This window comes from Pecten maximus, chromosome 7 (genome assembly GCF_902652985.1).
Source record: "Pecten maximus chromosome 7, xPecMax1.1, whole genome shotgun sequence".
Lineage (NCBI taxonomy): Eukaryota > Metazoa > Mollusca > Bivalvia > Pectinida > Pectinidae > Pecten > Pecten maximus.
In genome coordinates, this window is record NC_047021.1 from 35103958 (window position 1) to 35131877 (window position 27920).

General features: G+C 34.5%; 1 protein-coding gene across 3 annotated transcripts; it reads left to right on the plus strand.

Moving 5' to 3' along the window:
- The first annotated feature begins 106 nt into the window (after positions 1-106).
- On the plus strand, positions 107-27484 carry LOC117330685 (lysine-specific demethylase 5A-like). Of its 3 annotated transcripts, none has more exons than XM_033889128.1 (31): positions 107-398; positions 1946-2023; positions 2766-2825; positions 3057-3119; positions 3556-3729; positions 3929-4102; positions 4622-4718; positions 5095-5114; positions 7856-8014; positions 8509-8628; positions 9523-9678; positions 10657-10749; positions 11046-11134; positions 11489-11651; positions 11987-12106; positions 12676-12870; positions 13363-13477; positions 13811-14002; positions 14534-14684; positions 15153-15270; positions 15857-16003; positions 16341-16549; positions 17298-17436; positions 17551-17730; positions 17907-18059; positions 18472-18643; positions 18932-19588; positions 20112-20335; positions 21462-21753; positions 22379-22669; positions 23328-27484. In XM_033889128.1, exons 1-31 carry the CDS (start codon positions 246-248, stop codon positions 24023-24025), a joined length of 5652 nt encoding a protein of 1883 aa, XP_033745019.1. In that variant the 5' UTR covers positions 107-245; the 3' UTR covers positions 24026-27484. The 3 variants fall into 3 exon arrangements, with proteins under 3 accessions (XP_033745019.1, XP_033745020.1, XP_033745021.1); XM_033889129.1 differs by having other exon boundaries at positions 3929-4069; XM_033889130.1 differs by lacking the exons at positions 107-398; positions 1946-2023; positions 2766-2825; ... (3 more) ...; positions 4622-4718; positions 5095-5114 and adding an exon at positions 5115-5186.
- Positions 27485-27920: the final 436 nt, after the last annotated feature.

Below are 27920 nucleotides of genomic sequence, written 5' to 3' on the forward strand. Positions count from 1 at the left end.
TGCTATCATTTGATATCAAAATCCAACTGTAGAACCCTTTTAAAAATCAAATAGTACAAAAAATGTCCATAATTATGAAGATCTACTTTTAGTGCGCAATCGGAAGCTACTGTGTTAGCAGGCACCAGTACACATATTGGATTTATCCTTCATTTCTATGGATTTATATCAAACTTACGTTTTTGGATGATTCTATGATATTTTAAAGATTGTCAGTTACTTCTTCATCTTGTGCATGTACCAACATGACGGATGACCCATACAACCGTTTCATTCCGCCACCGGAGGCACCTGTTTTCACTCCAACTGAGGAGGAGTTTACTGATCCGTTGGGATACTTGGACAAAATCAGGCCTATTGCCGAGAAAACTGGGATCTGTAAAATAAAACCTCCACCGGTTTGTCATTATTCTACGTTGTTTAATTGAATTATGTATTAGTCCATCGGTTTGTGATGAATGATATTGTAACCAAATTGCTTAGTTCATGAAATCCTTAAATGAAGACATGACAATCGCCTACGTGCTAGCTAAATCTGCAAACATGGCGACGCTTTTGTTTAGTTTGTCGCTGTCAGTTTCATGTGATTTCGGGTCATTTTCTTTGTCTTCTGTCAATTTTTGTCAACCTTTTGGGTTTTGCTTTATTGCACGATTTTTCGTTAGCATTTTTCCAACACAAATTGAAAATATCGGACTCTTTTCTGGATAAAAGAATTCGCTAATATATTTTGCAAGTCCCTTTGCTATCACAGATGAGGGTTTCATGCATACCTTATGGAAGCCTGTGTGTGAACGCCCAGTCTGCAATACACAGGCTAATGACGCACAATGAAAACTCTGGACCATATATCAATAAACTGTCAATAGATATATCGATGAAAATGCATATAATTGGAAAACATGAAACAAATTTATTGGGATAAATTTATTAATTTTTCTACAACAAAGATTTTTTGTTTTATTACAAAAAAATGAAATGTTATAAATCTGATCATACCAGTAGGCCTAATATATATATATTGATATGTCAGGTCTCACTAGACATGTAGATTTTTTTTATGTTGATTATATTGAAAATTTCTTTTGCTGAAGTTTATAACATAATATAGATTTTGGTTTTATAATTTTTTAAGTCATATTTATTCTCTATTTATTCTGCTGTAATTATATTAATTTTAATTGAGGATTTTAGTTTGGCATAATGTGTTGGTAGATAAAGTGATGTAATATTTTTAATATGTAGACATAGATCGAGTTTATTTTCCTTCAAAAGAATCATAATTTCTCTCAGTATGTATGGTTGTTCCCATATATTAAAATTGAAGTTGTATTTTTTTCCATGTTTTTTTTTCATGATGAGTTAAGTGTATTTTAACCATTTCTGGACATATCTTAAGCTGATTTAATGCAATAAAGTTAAGGTTTTACACAATAAGACCACATTTTAAAAACCTTTATTCATTTATCTGCCTTTTCTATTTATTTGAAAAACAATGGTTTGGATTAATTTATTTTAACTTTACCCTTATTTTTGTGTTTCCTGCAATCATGCAAAATTGGTCTTTTCCTTTTCACTCTTTGCCAATTACATATACATTGAGTGACTTGGAAAATGTAAATTTTAGTGAAATAGGTAAAGGCTAGTTTACAAATTTAGCTTAATTTGTTTAAATTTTCAAATAACAATACACTAAAGTTTAATATTTCCCTTCAAAATGTTTTTGGAATTATTACTGTTCATAACAAACTCTTTTTGTGTAAAGAATATTAACAAAAATGGTAAAAGTGTGATGGGGATATTGAGAAGTGGTTGTGTAAAAACAAGATGGCTGCCAGCTGGATCAGGGAGGAAGCCATATTACTACAAGTATAGAATGCACATATATCTTCAATATGGCCGAGTGTTGGACAGGTTTCTATATATATTTCATCTGGTCTTGCAGGATTGGCAGCCTCCATTTGCTGTTGATGTGGATAAATTCAAATTTACTCCCAGAGTTCAAAGGCTTAATGAGCTGGAGGTAAGTCTATTGCACAGTACTAGTGCAGACCTGTCAAGGATTTGATAGATAATCAATTTTTTGCCTATTTGGGATCTCACTTTTATACAAACTGTTGAATTTTATGAAGAAATGACAAAAAAGTTAACTTCCTGATTGAATAATTTGTTGGAAACATTTCGAAATTTAATTGAATGTTGCATGCTTTAAAATTTGTACACAGAACTTTTGATTTGGGAGGTGTGTTACTATGATGACCACATAGTTAAATGCTGTAAAGAAATGCATCCATCACTTACAACTTGATAATTTGCATAATGATTTATAATTAATAATTATTTTCTATGTAATGATGTAGGAAGGACAGTATCCCACATGCAACTAAGTAATGTAGGTGAACAAAACCTGTAATTTTTCATCAGAATATAGCTATAGCTTTAAAATAAACAAAAAAAATATTATACAATTCATTCTAATGCAACTTTATTTATTAATGGCTTGATGATTCAAATGAAATAACCATACCCCCAGACCCTGGTATTTATGCTTTGTCACACTTTGGAAAGGACAGCTTCACATTTTTGGTGGGGTCAGAGAACATTTTTAAGAATTTTAGGTTGGGCAGTTAGGGACTCTGTGAAGTTGTACACGCTTTACAATTTTAAAAATATTTTTGATTTTTTTTTTTTCACTTGTAATTTTGTTAATGATGCAATGAACATATATCTCTGTGTATATATCTATATCTTTCTTTTGGTTGAAGGCTCAAACTAGGATCAAGTTAAACTTTTTGGATAAGCTTGCCAGATTTTGGGAATTGCAGGTGAGTTTGGTTATTCAATTGAATGATACTAACTGATGAAAAATCTAGAGTCATTTTAAAGATATTATTGATATTATATATACATTTGCTGTATTTATATTTCCTATATATTTCACGACTGAAACCTGAGTATATATAAACATAGTTTTTGTCATTTTCATAGATAATAATTTCTGTAATTAATTTTTAAAAATGAAAGCAATACTTATGTGCTTATATTTATTTTGACAGGGCTGTTCTCTTAAGATTCCTCATGTTGAAAAGAAACTATTGGATTTGTACATGTTATACAAGGTTTGTAAACTTTGAGAGAGAAATATTTTAATATACTATCCATTTTACTGTAATAAAAAAGGTAATGTCTTTAATTTTAATGTAATGTAAACACATAGCTAATGACCCTAGCTGTTCTTAACATATTAAAATTTCAAACAGCCTATGAACATAGTTGTAGCATTTGAATATGTCATATTTATCCATCATGTCCATGTCTGGTATATGTCTATTGCTGTTATATATAGGTAAATATAAATTGCTAACAGATTCTGTGCCATTGTCTTGCGATTAGCATAAGTGAATGTGTTGGCTTACTGTGGGTTTATTTTAAGATAGATATGGTATATATCTATAGTCTGTTTCTGTAACAGAAATTTGTTTGGGGAGTAAATTCCATTTTGAGCTACCAGGTAAACATTATGTTATTCCGTTATATTTTTGTCCTGCATTTTAGTGTGTTGAGGATGTCGGAGGGATGGAAATACTATCCAAGGAGAGGAGGTGGTCCAAGGTGGCCACCAAGATGGGCTTCCCATCAGGCAAAGGTGTAGGGGCTGTTCTTCGGGGCCACTACGAAAGGATCCTATACCCTTTCTACCTGTTCATGCGCGGTGATTCCTACGATGCGGTATGCATGTTCATTATCTATAACCAAGCACAATGGGAAATATCAGTTCAAACTTGTCCTGACGTAATGTTAAACGCAAATTTCTTGTATACACTTGTCATATAAACCTACTAAAGGTAAAAAGTAACTACAGAGGACCCTTCAACATTGTACTCTTCATGAATATCTTTTATTATATGATGTATTGAATTTTCTACAGACTAAGAAGGAAAAGGTAGTTGAAGAGGAATTTAAAGATGACAAGGATGATAAAGACTACCGACCCCACGGCATTGCAGCCAAATCTGCTGCTGGTAGTTACCGGCGTCTACCCAAGAGAGAGAGGGCCTTGAACAAAGAGGTCTGCACCAAGGCACAGCCATCTGCTCCCGAAGTACTTGGTTCCTCCTAATTTATTCATTTGCTAAAAAAAAATGAATCGCCATTGTCTATAGCAGTGCATGTTTTCATGCTAAGATATGGTCAAATACCTACAAGATTCATAAATTTGTTTCGAGACCTATTTTGCCATTGGGTAAATAATATTATTGCCTTCTAGATTATCCATCGGCCTCATACTCAAAATTCATTTTCCTGGGATGCTGAGACAAACCAGTTGGCTGCGTCATAATTGTATTTGTAAAATAAATTAATCCAGGATTTCATTGAAGAGACATAGCAGACAGAACTCATGAGCAACTTAAATTCGAAATGTGATAATGTCAACTGAGTTCTTTTATTTGTAGAAGAAGATAAATATATATATTTTATTATCAAGGCAAAAGTTTCTTGTTTTTGAAAATTCAAACTGATGACATGTTTTGTGTAGATTTATTGGATTACTGTATATCTGACATGTTTTGTGTAGATTTATCGGAGTACTGTATATCTAACATGAAATTTCCTCTTTCAGGAATCTTTAGATATTGACTACTCAGTAAATTCTGAGTTGAAGAAATTACAGTTCTTCGGAGCAGGGCCCAAAGCTGCTGTTCCACCTGTACCTAAAGGTAAGTTGCATCTGTTGAACTACATTTCATTCGAAATTGGGATGTTAAATTTCTTTAATTAGAATAATTTTTCTGTCACACTCTGTTCAAAAGTAAATTGAAACTATGCTGAATAGTTTTGCTCATTTTAAAGTTCAATTTCAAATTAAATGTCGTTATTTGCTTGGAACTTGTATTTCAATCATTATTATTTGTTGCTGAAAGGCCAGCTTTCAGGTTTTGAAGAAGTATACATTTTAGTATTTATACGTATACACAGCAAAAATGTGAATTTAGATAATTTCATAATTATAAAGTACTGTTATTTTACATCTAAATTCTGAATCTCTGTCTGAAAGAAACTTTTACTTAATGTATTTTTCTGTTCTATTCACAGAGGAAAAGATTGAGGGAAAGGTATGTAAGGGTAGTAGTAGTTCTAAAGGGAAAGGCCAGGATAAAAATGGAACAAGCCAAGTGTACGGCAGTGTAAGTGTAGAATATGTCTGCTGCTTACTCTGGCGAGACACTATGTCTCATTGCTTCCTTTGGTTTACAAGTACTGCAATCTTCAGTATGAATTATTTGCTGCATGACTTACAGTTCACCTAGTGTGTGTGTTGTGAGTTCAATGGCAATATGTATGAATCTGGAAAAAATCATTTGAAAATAAACTTGATTCTATCTCAGATAATTTGTAAAGAGTTTAAACCCTGACAGAAAATTGTTTAAGATATTTTGGCCCCATTTGTTACTATGGTAATGTGACAGCTTATTTTTTTATCTAAAGTTCTTGTTTGACTCAAAGTTTTTTTTTATTTACATGTTCCTCCATGGATCTGGATGGAAAAGTGAACGTAAATTTGAATCATAGCTTTGGTAATCTGAAAAGGGTTTAAACTCAGACAAATATTTCATATATTTTCATTTTTATTCTCTGACACAATGGTAACACAACATAGCTTTTCTTTTAGTTTTATCAGCTATTCTTGTTTAGACACATTATTTTTGCGAATTGCAAAGCATTTTCTGTTGTCATATGTTGAGCTTTCGTAGCTGTTGTAATAGATATTAGATCTTATACACATAGCTAATACACATAGCTAATACACATAGCTAATGGCTATGTTAATGTAATTTGTTTAACAAAGTTCAATAATTTCATATTAATATTGAGTTATTAAAGAGTTCAATCAATTCCAAATGTCATAGCTACGAGTGTAAGATTTTGTTTATCACATAACTCATACCTTATGGCCAGTTGTGTGATAAATATAATTTCTGATACAATTTAGAAACTACCTGCTAATACGGACATGGCAAATATAGTTTGACCATTGTATACTTTTGTGCTTAACACAGTTCTTTGTGTATCTTATAAACACAAGACCATATGTTATCTATCACTCGGGAAAATCTTGACATAACCCAGTGGATTTACATTAGTTTTGTTACATTTCCAATCCTTACTCTATCCCACATATATTTGCTTTGAAATCTTTAAAAAAATGAAGTTTTTATACTTGATCAGAATAAGGTTAACTCCAGAATTATCTGTGTGAGGCACAGTATCAAAATTTGATGGGAGGTGAAGGTAGATTCACATTTCACGGAACGTGACCCCTTATGGGATGTTGTTAGATGTTCATGTAACATAGTAAGAATGACCATCACTATTTTAATTAGATTGACATTTTTCTAGACTTTCCTTATACTAAATATGTTGAATTACTTGATGGCTGACGAGGTTGCTGAAAAATGCTTCCCATTCCCCTTATGGACATAGATTATTTTAGAACATTCCATGTGGTATTATTAGTCCCTCTGGGCCTTTTGTGAACTTCAATATCATCTGTCTGTGTGTTGGACCTTTTTTGCTTACTTTTGTTCAGTGTGGTATCAATTTCTCACCCATTTTGAATAGAAATGTTAAAGTAAAAAACTATATTTATGTGATAATAATGTTCAATATGTAGATTTGCATGCAGATCAAGTCATATCTTTTATCTATAGATATATATTGTGATAGCTATTGTTTATTTGCTTCTTTTATTCAGCCATTTTTTGAGGCATATAGCTGTTGTTAGTAGAATGGTCTCTCTGTACATTAAGGGCTATCTTAGATTGGGTGTGTGTATGAATATAGGTAATCTAAAATTACAAACATTTGAATGTTTTTGGAAAGAATGGAAACCTTTTTCTGTAAGGCATTTATGATAAAGCTCATGGTTGCGGTTGCTAAAAGTAGATTTTGCTACATCTAGATGTTTTGAAGTTCTTTAGGGACACCATTGACTGGTTTTCATTAATGAATGAACAGTTTTGTCTATCAGCGTGTGTGTATTGCAATGTTAGATGTTGTTACTCTGGATGATTGAGAAGAAGAATTTGTGTGATTGATGACATCAGAAGTGTGAATTTGTGTTGTTTGATGATGGCATTGTGTGATTGATGACATCAGACTTCTGTATTTATGTTGTTTGTTGATGATTCTGTGTGTGATTGATGACATCAGATGTGTGGATTTGTGTTGTTTAATGATGGTACTGTTTGTGATTGATGACATCAGACGTGTGAATTTGTGTTGTTTGTTGATGGTACTGTGTGTGATTGATGACATCAGATGTGTGTATTTGTGTTCGATGATGATACTGTTTGTGATTGATGACATCAGACGTGTGTATTTGTGTTGTTTGATGATGATACTGTGTGTGATTGATGACATCAGATGTGTGAATTTGTGTTGTAAGATGATGATATTGTTTGTGATTGATGAAATCAGACCTGTGTATTTGTGTTGTTCGATGATGATACTGTATTTGATTGATGACATCAGACGTGTGTATTTGTGTTCGATGATGATACTGTATTTGATTGATGACATCAGATATGTGTATTTGTGTTGTTTGATGATGATAATGTTTGTGATTGATGACATCAGATGTGTGTATTTGTGTTGTAAGATAATGATATTGTTTGATAGATGACATCAGATGTATTTGTACTGTTAGATGATGTTGTGTGTGATTGACAACAGATCAACGACATGTGATGTGTGTTGTTGTGTTGCAAGTTGACAGCTATATTTGACACATGTAGTTATGGAAATAGAGATGTTATGTGAGATAGATGATATGTAATGTGTTTTTGTGTTGCAGGTTGACAGCTATATTTGCCACATGTGTAGTCGCGGAGATGGTGATGAGTATATGCTGCTCTGTGATGGGTGTGATGATGCCTTCCATACATACTGTCTCATCCCACCCCTACAAGATGTCCCAAAAGGGGATTGGCGATGCCCTAGATGCATTCAACAGGTACATTAGAATTAATATAATCAGAATTTTTGGATAACAATTCTCCTTTGTGACAGGTCATTGTTTGTTATTGTAAAGAATGTTTTCAATGGTTAATATTGCGATTTTATTCTGTCTAAGAAAATTGCTTATAATAAAATCGTCTTGCAAATGACAACTCTACTGTATTCAAATTTAGCTACCCAATAGCTTTTACCATTTCACTATCTCTATTTGTGATTTGGAACTGAATGGTAGCAATATAATATCCATCGGAATCAAGCTGTGAAATGATTTCAGTTCATTTCATGGTTCAAACTGCATGGTACATGATCATTGATATATAACTGTGCTGACTTTAATAGCTTGTTTTATATTATTGTTGGCCTCTGGAACTGGTGGCTACCTTAACTCTTTCAGTACCGTTGTTGACATAAAAATGTGCTCCCTCTTCCCCGTTGAGGCCATTATCAGCAATGGATATAAACGTAACCAAAAATTGTTTTTCTTCACAGGTTTGCAGTAAGCCCCAGGGTCCCTATGGATTTGAGCAAGCCAAGAGAGAGTACAGTTTGCAGTCGTTTGGAGAGATGGCAGATCAGTTCAAGTCCAACTACTTCAGTATGCCAGTTCATGTAAGTAAGAAAAGAAAAAAAGAAAGAACAGGTGATACTTGTATGTGTAAATGAATCAAAATGAGCTTAAAACATGGCACAATTATGAACAAATATATTTATTATTCAAACTGCAAACTTGGAGTAGAAAAGGAAAATAAGATCAGGCGTTCAAGAAGAAAAATCTTCAAAGAAAGAAAGAAAAAAAAAACAAAGAAATAATTTATATTTAATCCCTCACTGGGAACTGGGGAAACTTACACTTCCTACAAGAGGTTGGTGTTCACCGACCTGAGGTGCTTTGTCATGTGTCAAAATTAGGTCACTCTGACCTACATTTTAAACTTTGTCGTGCATAAAAGAAAAAAAATTGCCCAGACCCTTATCTTCAAAACTACTTGACCTGGTCCAACCAATATGCTTTCTTAAGACCATCATCAAAGAAAAATATTTGTTGTGCTGTATCTCATGGAACAAGCTTTTTTATTACAAATTCATCATCTATGCATTCTATACATATAATTCCACATCCGGTAGTAGACTGCACTACACTGGATTGTCTTGTTCTAGAAGGTTATGCCACCAATTTGATTTCAGGTCATCTTACTAAGGACTAGGATATTATTTCAAAGCTCAGTAGAAATTTGCTTAAGGGTTCAGCATTTGTTCTATTTCCATTAAATTCTTGCCAAAAGTCATGTTTGAAATTAAATACTTGTACTAAGTAGATAAATGTCTAATAGAATTGTTGTTGTTTAAGGTTTTTTGTTCTCAGGAAATGTTCTTTCATCACATGCTAATCCCCAATACTAATTTCTTTTTCCATCTCTCTGCAAACTGGCAGTATAACAAGGTTTCAGTATATAGGAAGTATTATATATAGCATCCATTTTACTTATTAACAATCTCTTACAGATGGTTGGATGTGAGTCGGTAGAGAAGGAGTTTTGGCGCCTTGTCAACTGTATTGAAGAGGATGTGTGTGTCCAATATGGGGCAGACATACATGCTGCAGATATGGGCAGTGGTTTTCCCACAAAAGAAAATAAAGACCTGTTTCCTGAGGATGAGGTATGATGTCCTATGTTTTAACTCTTTCCGTACTCAGGACGACTACACACGTCGCCAAACGGGCTCTTGTATCCTTCATGACGACTACACACGTCGCAATTAACATGCCTTCCATCCTTTGTGACGACTCAAATCGTTGGAAAACATCGTGAAAGATGTTGATATTACTTGCTGGTTCAGCATAGTCATACGAAGGAATTGACACGGAAATGATGTTTTTAAGAAATAAAAAGCAATGTAAATATTGTATTGATGAAGTATTTTACATACCAGAAGCATATTCATTCGTTAAGATTGTCTATTTCAAAGAGTTCTGCCAGTTCATGCCGTGTTGTTTACATAGCTACAAAATGGCGGCCTCAAATATACTTTCATTTTCTGCATGATTGTCGAGGTGTTAAACACAATAAAGCTATTAAAAATGATAGAATATATATAATTGAGAAACATTATCATCAAAATTAGTAAGAAATACTTAAAATATTTTTACACAACAAAAAAACAATGTTTTGGCTGCGTGATTACTTGCACACGTGTGACACATGTGCCGATCAACATGTCATTTCCCGCAATTCTGCCTGGTGATTTCGTCGTATTTCAAAGGAAAGATTGGGTAAAAGAGTTTCCGTACTCGTTCAATACGATAAACTTCATTTAATATTAAGCATCACACAACAGTAAAAGATCGTTTTATCGATGTCTGATGTGATAGCCATATGCTCCAATACACAAAGGACCTACCCAGCATTCACTTCCGGTAGCGACTGCGAAATTTGAATGAATACATAAAGAGTTAACTGTATAAAGATCTATAAGATGTGTTCTTAGATATTAAATTGAACAAAGTTTTATTGGGTTTTTTTTTCTAGTGTCTGTAAAAGAATTACCAATAAAAAGATTTGTATGTGTAGAACTTCTTACAAATGTGTTTTTACAGCAGAAGAATTATGTAATAACATTCTATATTTCTGTTGACAGGAGTACATCAATTCCGGATGGAATCTGAACAATCTCCCTGTTCTAGAACAATCGGTTCTCTGCCACATCAATGCTGACATCTCGGGAATGAAGGTAAGAGAAGTTTAATATTTTTATAACCCTGACTTGTAATTGAGATATTATGTAATGTATCACATGCATATCAAAGCAAACCTGTGGTAATGTAAATTGTCCCGAGACATTTCTGTTGTATATTTATGTATATTGTTTATTTTTGCTGTGTACATCAACATTATTACTTCTGCATACTGCAAATAAGAGCACACTGGATTAATTAGGTATTTTTGAATTGTTGAACATTGAATTAAAAAACAGGATATTTTGTGTGTTAAGATGAAATAAGAACCCCATACTTTTAAAATTTACAGATTCCATGGTGTTATGTCGGCATGTGTTTCTCTAGTTTCTGTTGGCACAATGAGGATCATTGGAGTTACTCCATCAATTACCTCCACTGGTATGTTATCATTGTCTTCTCTTTCATGTCACATTAAATAATCCAAACACATAATATATTGCAAAAACTCCAAACATAACCATTTAAATCTTAGAGTTTGGAGAGTTGGTTCTGTGTATTCATAAACTTATTTATAAACTAATTTTTGATATTCCTTTTGTAATCAGAATTTATTTTCTATATTCAGTGTTAATTTCACAACCTACAAAGTAACATGAAGAATCACAGAAGTTCCTGACTGAGTTTTAACACTATTTCTGGTTACCATGTGTCAAGTTTAAACACGACCGTTTGTTATGTAATTCTATGATTTAAAAGATAATATTCACATAAAATATCCTGTGTATTGTTAAGGGGTGAACCTAAGACTTGGTATGGTGTGCCGGGCGAGTGTGCAGACCAGTTTGAGGATGCTATGAAGGCCAATGCCCCAGAGCTGTTCGAGCATTCGCCAGATCTGTTGCACCAGTTGACTACCATCATGAACCCAAACATCCTGATGGATATGGGTGTTCCGGTATGTATCTGTGTACAATAGCATTGGACAGTTCAATATAAAGGATTTTGTCTTTTCCTATGATATGGGATAGTTGTCAAGCTACATATGTATGTATCAAAGTTTGTGTAGCATTTGTTGTCTAGTATTTGATTATGAAAATTGAAAGATTTGTGAAAAAAATTTTACCTAATGAATACGTATGATTAATTATTAATTTCCATGACTTTGTATTGCTATTTAGCAAGTAGAATTTAAATATTTTGATAATTACAAAAAAATCCTAAAAGCATATTTGAAATGCAGTTGTGGTGATAATAAATTCATTTATTAATAATCTACTGTTACATTAACAGATTGTTAGAACCAATCAGCATGCTGGGGAGTTTATTGTGACTTTCCCACGAGCCTATCATGCAGGATTCAACCAAGGCTACAACTTTGCAGAGGCTGTAAACTTCTGTCCTGCTGACTGGGTCAGTATTTTTCCTCTTATAAATAAGCAAAGTTCCTAATTCTTCACTATTAAAATTAAAAATATAGATTAACTAGTAATTTGAAACAGCAATGAAAAAAACCTATCAAATTTTGTATACTTATTTAATTAAATTCAAAATTATTAATTGTTTATTATGTCATTAAAAAGAAATGATTGAATTTGAAAACTGGTTATATTAAGCTTTCTGTAATCTGTAAACAAAAGGTAAGAAATTTGAAAGCCCTGTGTCCTTTGTATTCTGTTATTAAAGCTGTTTTCCAATATTGAATAAACACCCAGATATTATATCCCAAGACTGATAAAAAATGTTCAAATCTATATTATTATCAAATGAAATCATTTTCTGTCGAGTTTAAGTGGCAATTCCTAAAACATGCCAGACAATGCTGGCACCATCTAACTATGGTATGATGTATAAAAGGACATCTCAATGTTATTATTGAACTTTGATGAATTTTTAGAGGTCATCCATTGGTTGTAAAAAGTATACAAGTCACTGTGTATTGAACAGTATTTCCTATATTTGTCAACTTTGTGTTTCTACAGCTACCTATTGGTAGGGCCTGTATTGACCACTACAGAAGCCTCAATCGTCAGTGTGTCTTCTCTCATGAGGAATTAGTATGTAAGATGGCTGCTGACCCTGATAACCTTGACCTCAAGGTCGCTGCTTGTACCCACCATGACCTGTTAGGAATTGTTGAAACAGAAAAACAACTACGCAAGAAGCTTTTAGACAGGGTAAGTTGTGTATTACTTGGTAGTAACTTAGTTAATGTTAGAAGATCAGAAAATGGGAAAGATTTGAATTGAAGTACTTATTTTGTAAGACCTTAGATTATTAGTCTCCTACAGGTGAAACCCAGGGGTACTATTGGTTTCCTCTCCATCAGTTTTGTAGGAATGATGTATGTAACGCCAAAATTACACTCTAGCAGCTTCATTCCTTGATGGATTTTGATAAAACTTCACACACTGGTAAAGGACCGTAATATCTCGGCCAATTCATTGAGTTTCCAGGTTTTGGGGTCAAGGTCATATTTTTATAAGGGCCAGTAGGAGACATGTATTGTTTTTAATTGATTCCTTGATAAATAATGTAGGAAAATGAAATTGTGTTTGGAAAACAAACATGTGTTTTGGTTTTAAATTAATGAGTAATACATGAACAATTTTTGTTTTGTTTTGTTCAATAACAGTAGTCACACAAGCAAAACTTTCTTGTTGTTGCAGGGTACCATGGAAGCTGAACGTGAAGCGTTCGAGTTATTACCCGATGATGAGCGGCAATGTGACACATGTAAAACAACTTGTTTCCTGTCAGGTGTCACCTGTCCCTGTAGTCCCAGTAAGTTATTTCTCTAAGACATTGGAATAACATACTCTGGGGATGCTAATTCAGCAGTATCAGCATCAGCATTTTTTATTCATAGTTTTCTTTGTTATCAGATATAAGGATAAATTGTGATGATTAAGAAGCTAAAGTTAAGGAAGATCATCCCTTTGTCTAATCTAATGTAGTTTTGTTGTAGAAAACAGATTTGATAGCTGTGAGATAGACTGTGAATGTATATTGATATTTAATGGTTTATCAGAATGGTGTGTGGATCTGTTTTTGCTGACTTGTCAAGTAAGAAGTAAGTACCAAGAAGACCTAATGTCATTAATGATTGTGTTACAGACAAACTGGTGTGTATTCACCATGTAGAGATGCTGTGTGGTTGCGACCCTTCACGTCACTGCCTCAGATACAGATACACATTAGACGAACTGCCAGCCATGCTCTACAAACTAAAGGTTCGCGCTGAGTCCTTTGACACCTGGACTAGCAAAGTGGGGGAAGCCTTGGAGTCCACTGGGGATGACAGAATGGGTAGGTTAAGTGTTTTTAAAGCAAGTATCAAAGAGCGAGTTCATTGAAAACAAGTAGCCCAATGTTTGATTGTAAAAACTGCTGTGAATTCATAGTTTAATAATCAATTTGTAGCATGGAAGTCCGATAAACATTAAAGTTTAGTTAGGGTAAGCCTCTCATACCCATTCACAAGTTCAAGGTTACAACAAAGGGTCAAAGGTTAAACAGTAGTTGAATGGCAAAACACTGATAGACAGATGAAAAAAATATGGTTTGTGTATCATGTACCACTCGAAAACATCGCAACGGTCAAAGGTTTAATCTTCTTAGCATTTATTTGACTGATAGCTTCAAAATAGAACATGTTTAGGATCAGGATATTTTTTGTGTCTGAATGTACAGAAAGTTAGTATATGGGTATTACCTTATTAATCTGGAGCATGCTACAAAACTTTGTGACAAATAAATTGATGATATGTCACAATACATGGGTCTATATTAAGTTATTGACTTAGTTATAACTGGTGGCCTGGTTGTTTTTGTATACAGAGATCATAGAGCTTAAAGAGCTGATTGTGGAGGCAGAGGAGAAGAGGTATCCTGATACGGAATTGCTGCACACCCTTATTGAGGCAGTCGGTGAAGCAGAGAAGTGTGCCAGTGTTGCCAATCAACTGGTCTCAAAGAAAGTCCGTACCAGGTAAGGTGGTATACAATAGATACATGGCTGTCTCATTCAGCTTGTTGGTGCTTTGACTGCTGTAAAAAAAAGTATTTAATTGCACAATGTAAGGATAATATAATATGATGCTGTTCTATTGATGATGAAGGAAATCAAAACCTTGAAAAAAAATTCAGAATGCAAAGTGGTCTTTATACCCTACAAAAATTAACAATCCTGCAGTATTGTTCTATGGGAAGTATAATCATTTTACTAGTAACAAGGTTTTTATCCTTTGTTTTAATACAGAAATGTTTTGGTATTCAGACTTGCATGATAAACGTGTGCTATTCAGCAGGGTAATTCACGCTTGTTATACTATACTCTTATTCAACTGGCATAAATAGTCCATACCGTATCAGGGGGGGAATGTTGAAACACCACAGATCCATGTTGCTGTGGCTAATGAAACGTATGACTTAAACAAGTCCATTGTGTCCTTTACAGGAACAGACAATCTATGGAAGGGAAATACATAGCGAAACTCAGTTTAGATGAGCTGAATTGTTTCTATGATCAAGTCTACAATTTACCATGCATTATCAAGGAAGCCAAACTGATCAAGGTAAGAAGCAACTACAGTGTTATATATGTTGACGAAATGGAGGCCACTAATTGGTTGTATTGGTTTAGAATTAGCACCTTTGGAGAGTATTAGTTCTCCTTGGCATGACTTCTGACCATGACCACTTCAAAGAAAAAAATTGATGTAAGTGTTCTGTTTACAGTCAAACCTGTCATATGTGATCGTCCAAGGGAAGCAATAAAAAAGTTCATATATGACAGGTAGTACCTTAATCAAGGATCAGATTACTAGTGAAGTGAATAGCATTGGAAGTGAAAAGTAAGGCAACATATGGTAGGGAGTCGCTTAATTCAGGTGGTTACTAAGGAAGCTTTGACTGTAGTTCCATAAAAGAACAAGAATGTTTATACATGCTTGCATCAGGTCATGGCAACCAATATTTAAAGTTAGATATTGCCCGAGGAAAAACCTCTTTCTGATCATTTCTAATGATTTCATTTAGGACCACCAGCCTTAAGATGAAACTTTTCAGCTTTGAACTACTTTGGTAACAGTCATGTTAAAGTTTCATCTGATCAGATAATGCATTAACCACAGATTAAGTAAAGTACTTGTTTATTTGCAGGAACTGCTGGACAAAGTGATAGAGTTCCAAAGAGATGCCCAAGATGCATTAGAGGCAGACACCCCTGATTCAGAAAAGATAGAACAGCTGATCGACTTCAGTGTTACACTTGATGTTGACTTGCCAGAAATACCTAGACTCAAACAGGTAGGTTTGGAAATTCATTTATTACTTCATCATAGGTGCATTGACAGAATTTAACAGTGATTAATTCATTATATAAAAACCTATGTTTTAGTTTAAGTAGAGAATCATGGCTTTTTGCACTGGTTTAAGATGGAGTCATTTTGCCTTATTTTGGAAGGAAATTGGTGTGATATGAAAAATATTCTGGAATAAGCTTCAGATTTTGGGAATTCTTCTTAGAAATGGGACAATTTCAAATGGGAAAGGGGGCCAATAATCAGCTTCATAAAGCCCCTTGGAAAAGTCCTGCTAATCATATTTTGGTGTGTACAATTATTGTACTTTTGCTGACCACCAGGTACTTCAGCAAGCTAAGTGGTTGGACGAGGTTCGTCTGACACTACGTGACCCACTGAATGTGACCCTGGATGTCATGAGGGAGCTAATGGAGTCTGGTGTTGGTCTAGCTCCACACCCTGCCGTAGAGAAAGCTATGGCCGAGCTCCAAGAACTCCTCACGATAAGTGAGCGCTGGGAGGAGAAAGCTAGGATCTGTCTTCAGGCCAGGTAAGCTAGGCAGGCATCTCATTATATGATACCTATCACAGTTTTAATTTGAGATACATTGGCATCACAATACATGTTTAAACAGAGATAAAATTAAGTAAACAAGCCTTAAGTTACATTGACTAGAAGCTGTTTTTAATCAGTTTTGGCTCAATCTTTAGAAATAGGTATTATAAAATGACAACAACACTAAAAGCAGTGTAAATATATGCATGATATATTATCTTTGCTGCCTACTGCTCAGTTTGGCATGTTTGTTTTGCACAAGGGATGTAACTTTGTTGATCTTAAACGTTTAGGTATCACACCCCAATTTCCACAACTGCATCACATTACGGGAAAGCAACAATACAATATATCCCAAAAGTAAAATTTAGTATTAACAGTGTATTGGTACAGTACTAGATTTTGTTTCATTTCAAACATGTTCTCTGATTTGTTTTAAGTTTATAAATAAACCATAACTGGAGATGGTTCTTAAAAAGATTATCCTATCAAATCAGTGTTTTATTTTATTAACAAATTGGTGACTATGGCTACCCAATAGCTTTTACCAATTCACAATTACATTTGTGGTCTGGAACTGAATGGTAGCAATATAATATCCATCGGAATCAAGCTGTGAAATGATTTCAGTTCATTTCATGGTTCAAACTGCATGGTACAGGAAGATAATTATCTATATAACAAAGTGTGTTCCACCCTACCCCAACAAATCAACGATTGATCTGTTGTTCATCTGTTTCAGACCTCGTCATGTAATGGCCACCCTGGAAGCCATTATTAATGAAGCTAAAGGCATTCCTGCCTACTTGCCAAATGTTACTGCACTGAAGGATGCACTTCGGAAAGCCAAGGACTGGACAGTGAAAGTGGAAAATGTGCAGGTAAACTCCGCATACATGTAACTCACTAGAACTTTTGACTTCTGTTCATTTCTATAGAGATATGTGTCAAAGATGAATTCAAGTCATTTTCATGTGTTTTGTTTTGTTTGCTAGAATTCTGACTCGTACCCCTATCTGGACATCCTGGAAAGTCTGGTCAACAAGGGCCGGCCAATCCCTGTACGCCTGGACCAGCTACCTCAGGTTGAGTCTCAGGTAGCCGCTGCCAAGTCCTGGAGGGAAAGGACCGCCAGAACATTCCTCAAGAAGAATTGTACCTACTCTCTCTTAGAGGTATGTAACAATTTACCTCCTATCTCTTGGATATATATGTGTAATGTTTATTGTACTTAGGACTGTTCCAGTTACCCTTTGTCTCTGTTTGATTGATTGCTATGAAACACAATTCTTAGATTTGTACAATGACATTAAAAATAATTTGTTCAACCTTTAACCTGATTATGATTCAGGTGTTGTCCCCCCGAGCTGACATCGGCATCTATAGTGGAGCCAAAAACAAAAAGAAGAAATTCAAGGAAGGCGAGAAGGACAAGAAGGACGTAGAAACCAATAATAACAACCTAGATATCAAGATAGAAGATCAGAGAGATCCTGCGGCCATTGTAAGTTGTCTCAGAGAAACCAAATGTTATAAAGTTAGTCGTTGAGAAAATTCAATGTTAGTTTATATATGATGCAAGACCAATGTAGGTAAATTTTGTAGGTTTTGCTACCTCATAGCTTTTACCATTTCACTGTCTCAATTTGTGGTATGGAACTGAATGGTAGCTACATAAAATCCACCAGATTCAAGCCATGGATTGGATTCACTTCCTTTTATGGTTAAAACTGCATGGAATACGTCAAAAAAATATATAAAAGATAAATCTTCATTGAAATCTGGAATCATTAATAAGTGTACTAACCTCTATATAAAATTCCCCTGTCTATTAAAGCCACTTTCCTTTCCTTCTTTTGGCCTTAATAGACAGGTTTGACTTTTGTATGGAGTACTGATTTAACCTTTCTTGTCAGGTCGCAGCATTTAAAGTGGCAGAGCAGAAGGAGGTGGACTGTATGTGTGAGCTGAGGGAAAGAAATGTGAGCAAGATCAGTCAGGAGGGAGATGAAGTCAAGTATTGTGTGTGTCGGAAGGGAGCCTCCGGCTTCATGTTACAGTGTGAGCTCTGCAAGGACTGGTTCCATGGTAAGTACCTTTCTTCTGTACATCTTATGGTGAGTTCTGACTGATCTCACCATTACTTGACTATCTCATTATGCTATACATGAAAGAAAGTTTTTATATTTTGAAAATATGTTCCTCCTATATATATCTGTATTCAATTTTTGCAAAAACCCGCTATTTTAGTATTTCAAGATTTTGGAAACCATCCATCCTGTAATACAATTTAAAATGTATGTAGTACAGTAGAGATACATAATGATTATACAAACAATTAGTGTTGAGAAATAACATAAGACTTTTTGTTTACAGGAACATGTGTGCCACTTCCGAAATCTGCAAATATGAAAAATAAATCGTCTCAAGCAGCAGCAGTACAAGCTGCCAAAGATCTCAAGTTTTTATGTCCCCAATGCTTACGGTCGCGGCGCCCTCGACTAGAGACAATACTTTCCCTTCTCGTATCCCTCCAGAAACTTCCTGTACGCTTGCCAGAGGGGGAGGCCCTTCAGTGTTTAACGGAACGTGCCATGGCCTGGCAGGACCGTGCTCGCCAAGCCCTAACCACAAGTGAACTTGCCTCAGCTTTGGCTAAACTCAGTGTGTTGAGTCAGAGAATGGTGGAGCAGGCGGCACGTGAAAAAACTGAGAAAATCATAAACGCAGAACTGCTTAAAGCTGCTAATAATCCTGAGTTGCAGGGACATTTAGCCAGTGTAACTCAAAGTGCTTTTGGGGGGACTGCGGGAGGTGGGGGTGGCGCTGCCAGTACGCCTTTATCTGGGAAGCATTCAGATTCTGGCAATTTCAGTTTGGATTCAGAGAACTCATTTACAATTCCATTGTCGCCTCAGTCATCGCATAACTCAGATGACATCCAGATGGAGGTGGAAGTGATCAGTTCAGCCCAACAAAACCACAGTGGCATGTCGGAGCATGCTTATTCTTCAGCCTCCAAAACCAGCAACAGTAAGTATTGCCCTTATCTCTGGTTGCGTCAGGTAATGTGTTATTATTTCTTGCCATGCAATGCTTTACAGATCTTGACAAAAACTTTTTAAGTAGAAATGACCCTTCTAAAGGTCCTCAGATACAAATGTTGTTTTTCTAGATGGCAAACACACGTGGTCTGATCGGGTTAGAGATTTTCTATTTCTTTTAAGTTATGAGATCAATTTTAGCACATTTAGCAAAAAAGTTACTGTGGTAACTATTGACTGTATTTGGTAACCATTGACTGTATTTGGTAACCATTGACTGTATTTGGTAACCATTGACTGTATTTGGTTACGATTGACTGTATTTGGTAACCATTGACTGTATTTGGTAACCATTGACTGTATTTGGTAACCATTGACTGTATTTGGTAACCATTGATTGCATTTCCTAACTATGTTAGTAATATAACCACAAGAGTTAATAGTGCACTGGGCAATATACATCTTGTCACAATATTGATGATCTGCTTACATTGATATGATGAATTTTGTAGGTGCATCACCACGTAAACACCAGCGGAAGTCACCACTGGTGGCACGGACCCTTGAAGCTCCTGTCCTTGAGCTTTCCAGCACAGCAAAGAGTCAGTTAGAGGAACTGATGATGGAGGGAGACCTTCTAGAAGTTTCACTGGATGAGACGCAACACATCTGGAGGATCTTACAGGCTTGTCAGCCACGGGCTGATCACAAGTTCCTCGAACTCGAGGATAATAAGGTATGCTCTATCAATGATTTTACTGGTCTAATGAAGGACCAATCAAATGTTCCTGGAACTTCAGGATAATAAGGTATGCTAAATCAATGATTTTACTGGTCAAATGGAGGACTAATAAAATGTTCCTGGAACTTTAGGATAATAAGGTATGCTCTATCAATGATTTTACTGGTCAAATGAAGGACCAATCAAATGTTCCTGCAACTTCAGGATAACAAGGTATGCTCTATCAATGATTTTACTGGGCTAATGAAGGACTAATCAAATGTTTCTGGAACTTCAGGATAATAAGGTATGCTCTATCAATGATTTTACTGGTCAAATGAAGGACCAATCAAATGTTCCTTGAACATGAGGATATGCCCAATCAAATTGGATATTTATATTTTGTTCAAAACACTACATAGTAGGCTATGAGTATTATATCGGCTTTGATATTTTTGTGAAAATCTGTAGAGCTACCCAATAGCTTTTACCATTTCACTATCTCTATTTGTGGTATGGAACTGAATGGTAGCAACATAGAATCCAGCAGATTCAAGCCATGGAAATGATTCAATTCTTTTATTGGTTAAAACTGCATGGCACAAATTTTAAAAATTTGCAAAATATATATGATGATCATCAAAATTTAAACTTTAATTGGTTGGTTTAGATGAATGTACATTTAAAGTTCCTGTCTTGATGAAGTGTAAGCTAGCAATCAGCTCATAGTTTCTGAATGTGGTATTGGATACTCTTCAAATGCCAAAAAAAAAACCTTGGACTTTACATCTTGTCTTGGTTTGTGCAAACAAGTTAAATACACATCTACAAATTTACCTTTTTATATATGAAATTTTCCCCATTTGAAAGAATGAAAATTGAGTGTGATTTGATTACTCGAGTAAATGTATCTTCTTATTCTAACATTACCTTAAAAAAGTATTATTTTCAAAAAAAGTCATATTTTACTGGTGATAGATACTTGAAAAATGAACAACCTGTCTTTGTAACTTTGCGTTCTTCTGACTGCTGATGTCATATCAAAACAGGTGCCCTTGGGTGGTGGGGCACTCATAGAAAGAAAAATGACAAATGATGAATAGAAACCTGTATCTCTTATGTATCTTATTTATTGTTTCAGGACAACATCACCAGTATTCCTATCACCAGTGAGAGAGATAAACTTCAGATCAAGATTAAAAAGGAGAAAGACCCAGAAAAGAAAAAGAAGAAGAGGAAAAAGTTAGAGGATGGAACAGAAGTGAAGATCAAGAAGAGTAAAGAGATAAAGGAGATAGCTGAAGCTGGTGCCGGGGAAGCTGGAGGAGGTGGAGGTGTGGCCATGATTAAGGTCAAGAAAATTAAGATCAAGAAGGAGAAGGACCCCATTAAGGAAAAGAAAGTAGCCAAGGACCTAGACAACATGGAAATTGGTAAATTTTCTACCTCTGAAAATTAACGATGCTTCATCTCTGATAAGTGTAATTATGATCAAATGAAAGCTATGATAAGCTGCTATATATTTGTACATATTGTGTACATTACCAAAGGTTACCTTAGTTACACTGTTACCACCCTCCAAAAGTTTGAGCTTCTCTTTTAAATCTTAAGTCTCAAGTGGAAATGAAGTTTAATATATTTGAATCTCGAAGAAATTCTTAGGTAAGTAACTTTATTCTTCTGGGCGATCATATTTTTTTTTGTAATTTTTTGATTTTAAAGTATTTTCGAATTCATAAACAACATATGATGTACATAAGAAAATAATTCATTCAAATTCCCTTCCGTTAATCATCATCATCATGGGCGATCATTTTTAGGATGCTTTCCATTTATTGGCTTTAATTAAATTTATTTCTATACTCTGGGTGCCATTTTATGTATTTTTGTGACAAACATGTAGCATTTTTGATGCAATCACATTGCTTTGAAATTACATGTAGATTATGAAAACATAGCAGTTATTTTTGTTACTATCACACATTTGACTGCCAAATGTAATTACACCAATTTTTGTTAATAAACATTGTAAACAAAGTTACATTTTGTCTCATTCAGCTGCCAGCATGGACATATCAACTATAGCTTCAGAGGCTGAGAAGATAAAGAAGGCTGGGGAGAAAGCAGACAGATTAAAAAAATTGGGAGAGGAGAAACTGAAGAAGAAGAAAACAAAACTGGTGAAGAAAGAAGGATTAGTTGCTGTGGAGGAACTTATTAAAAAGAAAAAGATGAAACCCAAAGTTAAACGTGAGAGGAAAGAAAAGGAAAGTCTTGTCATGCAAGATGATGATAAGGAAGATGAGAATGATGATGATTGTGCTGCAACTAAATGTCTCAAACCAACAGGTATGTTTAGTCAACATGAGTGTTATCAAAATATCAGCTTTGCCCTCCTATCAACCTGTGTTTTCTCAAATCAACCAGGTATGTTTAGTCAACATAAGTGTTCTCAAAATATCAGATGTGTCCTCCAATCAACCTGTGTTTTCTAAAACCAACCAGCTGGTATGTTTAGATCTGTTTTCAAACCAAGCGGTAGTTTTCCTCTTAACTATCATTGGTTCTTAAATCATTAGTTGCCACAAATGACAAAATTTTCACTTGTTTGATGTTTTAATCGATAAAGCAAATGATTAAATGATAAAAATTTGATTTATAATAACCGACCAATGTTTGCAAGAAAGGCTTCATGAATTGTCTCACACTGGTAAATGTATATCTCCTTACATTTAGTATATTGTAAATGTATATATTTTAGTGATTTGCACTACCTTCAATTATATTGTTTTCTGTGTCAGAAATTGTAGATGTTATATTTCGTCAATGTAAAAATTGTTAAAACTTGATGGTGGGATAGAATAAGAAAGTGCCAAAGTATTTGTTTACAGAATTCAAGAAATAGAGGCTTTTTGATATCAATGTGGCTATTATTTTCAGTAAACTATCTTACTTATGTATGGATTTACATCAAAATTTAGTAATGATAACATTTTGTTGTCTACAGGTGAGGAAGTGAACTGGGTACAGTGTGATCGCTGTGAGGACTGGTACCACCTCCTGTGTGTTGGCTTGGGACAGGAAGAGATCTCGGAGGATGAGGAATACAAGTGTTTCAAGTGTAGGAACCAGCACTGTTCGGACCCCTATGTTCCCCCCGTCATATCAGATCCCCGCATGCCCCACAGTATGGACTTGCAGGCTCCCGACAACCAAGTGCCAGTCATTAAGTCAGAACCACAAGACCTGACATGTCACGAGTCAATGGACCTTACAATGGACACGCCGTCAGTGTCTGAGCATTACACGTCTGTAGTGGACGACTCGGGTCAGACAAGTAATGACGCTGTCACTGAGAATATCAAAGACAGTAGTCAGGAACTGCTCCACATGGAACAGACTACTTCTGTTATTGATGAAAAGTGCCAGGTTATGCCAAAGGTTGTGGCGCTTGACACTGATGCTATGGACATTTCGGAAGAAGGGTTACATGAGGATTTCTCAGAATCCATGGCAACCAAGTTTGGACTTGGGAACGGCATTGAAGAAACTGTGATAGAGGAAGAATCCATTGTGGACAATAGTGTTGTGAATGACCCATCAGTTAATGGCTGTAGTGTGGAGGCCAGTTCCGGGGATTCAAACAGCGGCACGCCTCTCCTGGACAGTGGTCAGATAGATACACTGATTGAGTCTGTATCCTGATCTATATGTGTGACAGATCCTAATATTTTTTGTCCAATCATTGGTCTGATGTCATGTAGTGTTCAGTGCTTATGATCGGTCTCCTGAGACTTGTGGTCCAGGGAACCTGGTGATTTACTGATGGATATTCCATCTTGTCATAATGTACTAAAATATGATTGTGAGCTTGGCCCTGGGTTCAACAGAAATCTCAAACCATCAATCAAATTTGAACTTTTCCAATGACTTTTTTGCCATCAGTGCAGTAGGAACACGATGAAATCAGGGCCAGACTGAAATTTAACCAGAAATCACATTTTGTGAATTCCTAGTCCTAGACTTTCTGTGAGAGCTAAGCTTATGTTTGGTTCATGTATTTTGATGAAATGGTGTGAGAGTAGAAATCTACATATTAAGTGTGAATGAAAAAGACAAGGCAATAGTTGTGTACAGACATTTTATGAATGTTGTTTCTCTGTTTGTATACATATTTCTTCACATACCTCATTGAATCTATTCAAATGAATATTTTGCTTTTGTATAACATCTATCGCATTACAGCATCGGGAGTTTGAATCTGTATTCCATATCATAAAAGGTCTTTTTTGATATACATATGCCAGTTATAATTTCAAAGTTCTTTGAAGCATCTATCAAATAGATTTTTATCATTTTTTTTCTTCCTGAAATAAAAAAGTCATTTTGGATGTTGTGGGTTGTGAATGAATATCATTTGTGTTTTGTTTAAGTGAATGATGATGTATATACAGGTTTTGGCTAAAATTGATCCGATTTACCTTTGACTCAAAAGCTCCTTTGGCCAGATACCTGTTTTAGGCTTGGCTAGAGCATCTTTCTATCCATCTCTCTTCCGGTCTCAAACTGATTTTAATTTGATTGATAACATTTTATGACAATATTTTCTCAAATGTTAAATAAACAAACATGTTGAAAATGCATCACATTCTTCACATTTGTCATGCAGGAATTAAATGCTCTTGAAACTTTGGCCAGAAATTTTTAGATGGATCAAAATATTTCATTTTGTTTCTGTGGTCTCGAAATTGCAAACACATGCATATAATTTTGATTTCAGAATATCTAGCCAATTATTTGGCGGCACCACAGGCAATTTTCTAGTTTTCAGATTTAATAATATAATGGCAACTTTTATGATTTAAAAACTTAACAAGTTTGATCTATTGTTTTTATATTGATAAAGAAAGAAACAAAAGAAAGAAAAAAACAACAACTGGACATGATAGAGTTATCTCCCATAGACTATTTTTAATCAGAAGTCCTGTGTACAATTTAAAGGTGATTATATAGATAACCCAGAACTATTTACATTTACTGACTGTAGGATCAGCATTAGCAATGACTTGGATTAATTACAAGTTTATAGATGTATATATAGTGTTTTTCACAGCTTACCTCAGGAGCAATTTACTGATAACAAAAATTAACATTTGAAGGAAAGGCAATTGCATTGTATTTGATAGATTTTAACAATTTCCTGAGAAATTTCAGGATCAGATTATCTTAGGAATATCAAATGCATACATAAAATGGGTTATTTGCCTCATCTGCTGAAAAGAAGGCAGAAGAAGTAAGCGCTTAACTAGTCCAAAATGATAATATAAATGTAATACTTATATGTGAAAATGAATGCAAAATGTCCATATAGAAATTAGACGATAAATTTGAACCCTACAGGAAATGCTGGTGAAATTATGTTATCAGGAGAGTTAGTGTACAACACATCATGACCTCTCATTCAGTTTGTTGAAATCTTTATCAACATGGACTAAATATCTTCTTCCTGATGATGAGAAGATAAAAAACATTGCAGTATTTAAAAATTTCTGCAGAATCAATATGACAATTGAATGTAATATTTCTCAAGAATGAAGGTAGTCTTGTCTCTTGGAATGACATACCCTGGTACTTTGGGTTATACAATGTTGTACTTTTTGTTTAGAAAAAAAAAAACATGGTAGTTTTATTTCAGAAGATTTTGTGGAAGACCAATATGACAAATTTATACTCCATGTGATTTTGAAGTGGAAGAAATATGTGTCTATAAAATTGATTTTGAATCTTAATTTATTTTATGCTTGATTAATTTTGCTTTGTAAATGCATTGTTTATATATACATAGATATATATATATGTGCACCTGAACATATCTGTATATCACAGTTGTCCACCATCCAACGCTTTCAAAATGTAGTGTGTACAGTTAATTTTGTTGACGTTTTTCATTTGTTCTTAGCGATGGCTTCAATATTTTATCTGCAATTATTAGCATTGCTGGCAAAACTAAGACAAGGATTTTTTTAAAGTAAATTCAAAGCAAAAAAAAAAATCTGGTTTTCAAATGGTTTTATTTTTCAAACTCTCTTTACACACACATCCACACACACATCTATCTCAAAATAGACTGTTACTGGTGTTATCCTAATATTGCCCTCTAAGTTTACTTTGAAACATGACGGAATCATGCAGGGAATATGTATTGGTGAACATTTTTGTTTGTTTTGTTTTGCCATTATACATGACTAAGCAATTTGATGATTATGTTAATATGTTAAATTATTTTCGTTAAAATTGGGAAGAAGTATTCTGCATTTGAGCAATTTTTGATGTGGCATCGAGAATTTTGGTACCGAGTCATAATCCCTAGCATTTTGGTTTGAAGTCATTGATAAACACAACACAAACAAATATGATGGATTTTAAACTGCACAGATAGCTGATCTTGGATTTTATTCCGAAAGTAATTTTCCTATCTCGGCAGAAATTTTCAAGCATTCTTTACTCAAATCAGCTGTTTCTTACAGAAAGAGACAACAGAATTTAACTCAAGTTGTACAGTTTCAACCACAGTATTTGTTTCATTAGTTTTGATCTTACCCATGGCCTTCTTGCATCATTTTATCCTCATAATTCTTCATCTGCATCTGTATATACATATGTAGTAGCACAACTGAATGCTCTGAAATGGAATATTTCAAGCTCCAACAAAAGAATTTACATAGGAAGTAAGACAGCTAATGGTATGGTTGAAGAGAGCCTTTGTATTTTGTATTCAACAGCATGTTTATAATTGTAACATGGAGAATAATCAACACAAAGATTTAAGGATAATTAATAATATGAGTTTGAAGAATATTAAAGATAGGGTGAAGAATCATTAAAGCTACTAATACAAAAGATACATTATTTATATGTTCAGGAAAAGTGGAAACATTGACATGTATTTCTGAATTCTCTATAATTTACATAGCTGAACATATGTAGTATTAGTAAACTTGTATATGCTGACAAAAGTGCTTTGTGAATAGGGCTTTAATATCAGTATATGATTATAGTAGAATATCATCTGTTGTATAAATAGTCCAATTCTGTAAAACTTTGTCACATTGCAGAAATGCATCCAAAATATAATAAATTTTATTGACTTTGTCAATACTTATATACAAGAGTTTGAGTTTTGTTTGGATATTGATGTTCATTTTTGCCCAGAAATCACTCAGATATTTGATGGGCCATCAAACAAAACCATACAATACAAATTGTTGATGTTTTGTAATATTGAAATTATTGATTTTTTTATCGCATAACTGGCATGTTCTCTCATGTAATAGCACTATTGTGGCGTTATAAATCATTACCTACATCAAAATTAAAATGCCTGGTTGTCTTTAGAGACAAGCATATCACCCTAAGTCGAAATTCGCCTGTCTGACATAGAAGTTTGTTTCTGTTTTAATTTACATTGTTACATCATCTGGTCCAAAGGACCAAGATGAGCATAGGCCATAAGTTATTCGACATTAACGTTCAGAGTTATTGCCCTTTGTAATACTATTATTCGAACTTGTGAAGACGATAACTGAAGTAAATAATAACC

Excerpts from the sequence above, each read along its gene's own strand:
- LOC117330685 (XM_033889128.1), top strand. The coding sequence starts at position 246 with ATGACGGATGACCCATACAACCGTTTCATTCCGCCACCGGAGGCACCT. Across the intron at positions 12,107-12,675 it reads ACTTCTGTCCTGCTGACTGG|CTACCTATTGGTAGGGCCTG; the intron begins GTCAGTATTTTT and ends GTGTTTCTACAG. Across the intron at positions 18,060-18,471 it reads AGAGAGATCCTGCGGCCATT|GTCGCAGCATTTAAAGTGGC; the intron begins GTAAGTTGTCTC and ends CTTTCTTGTCAG.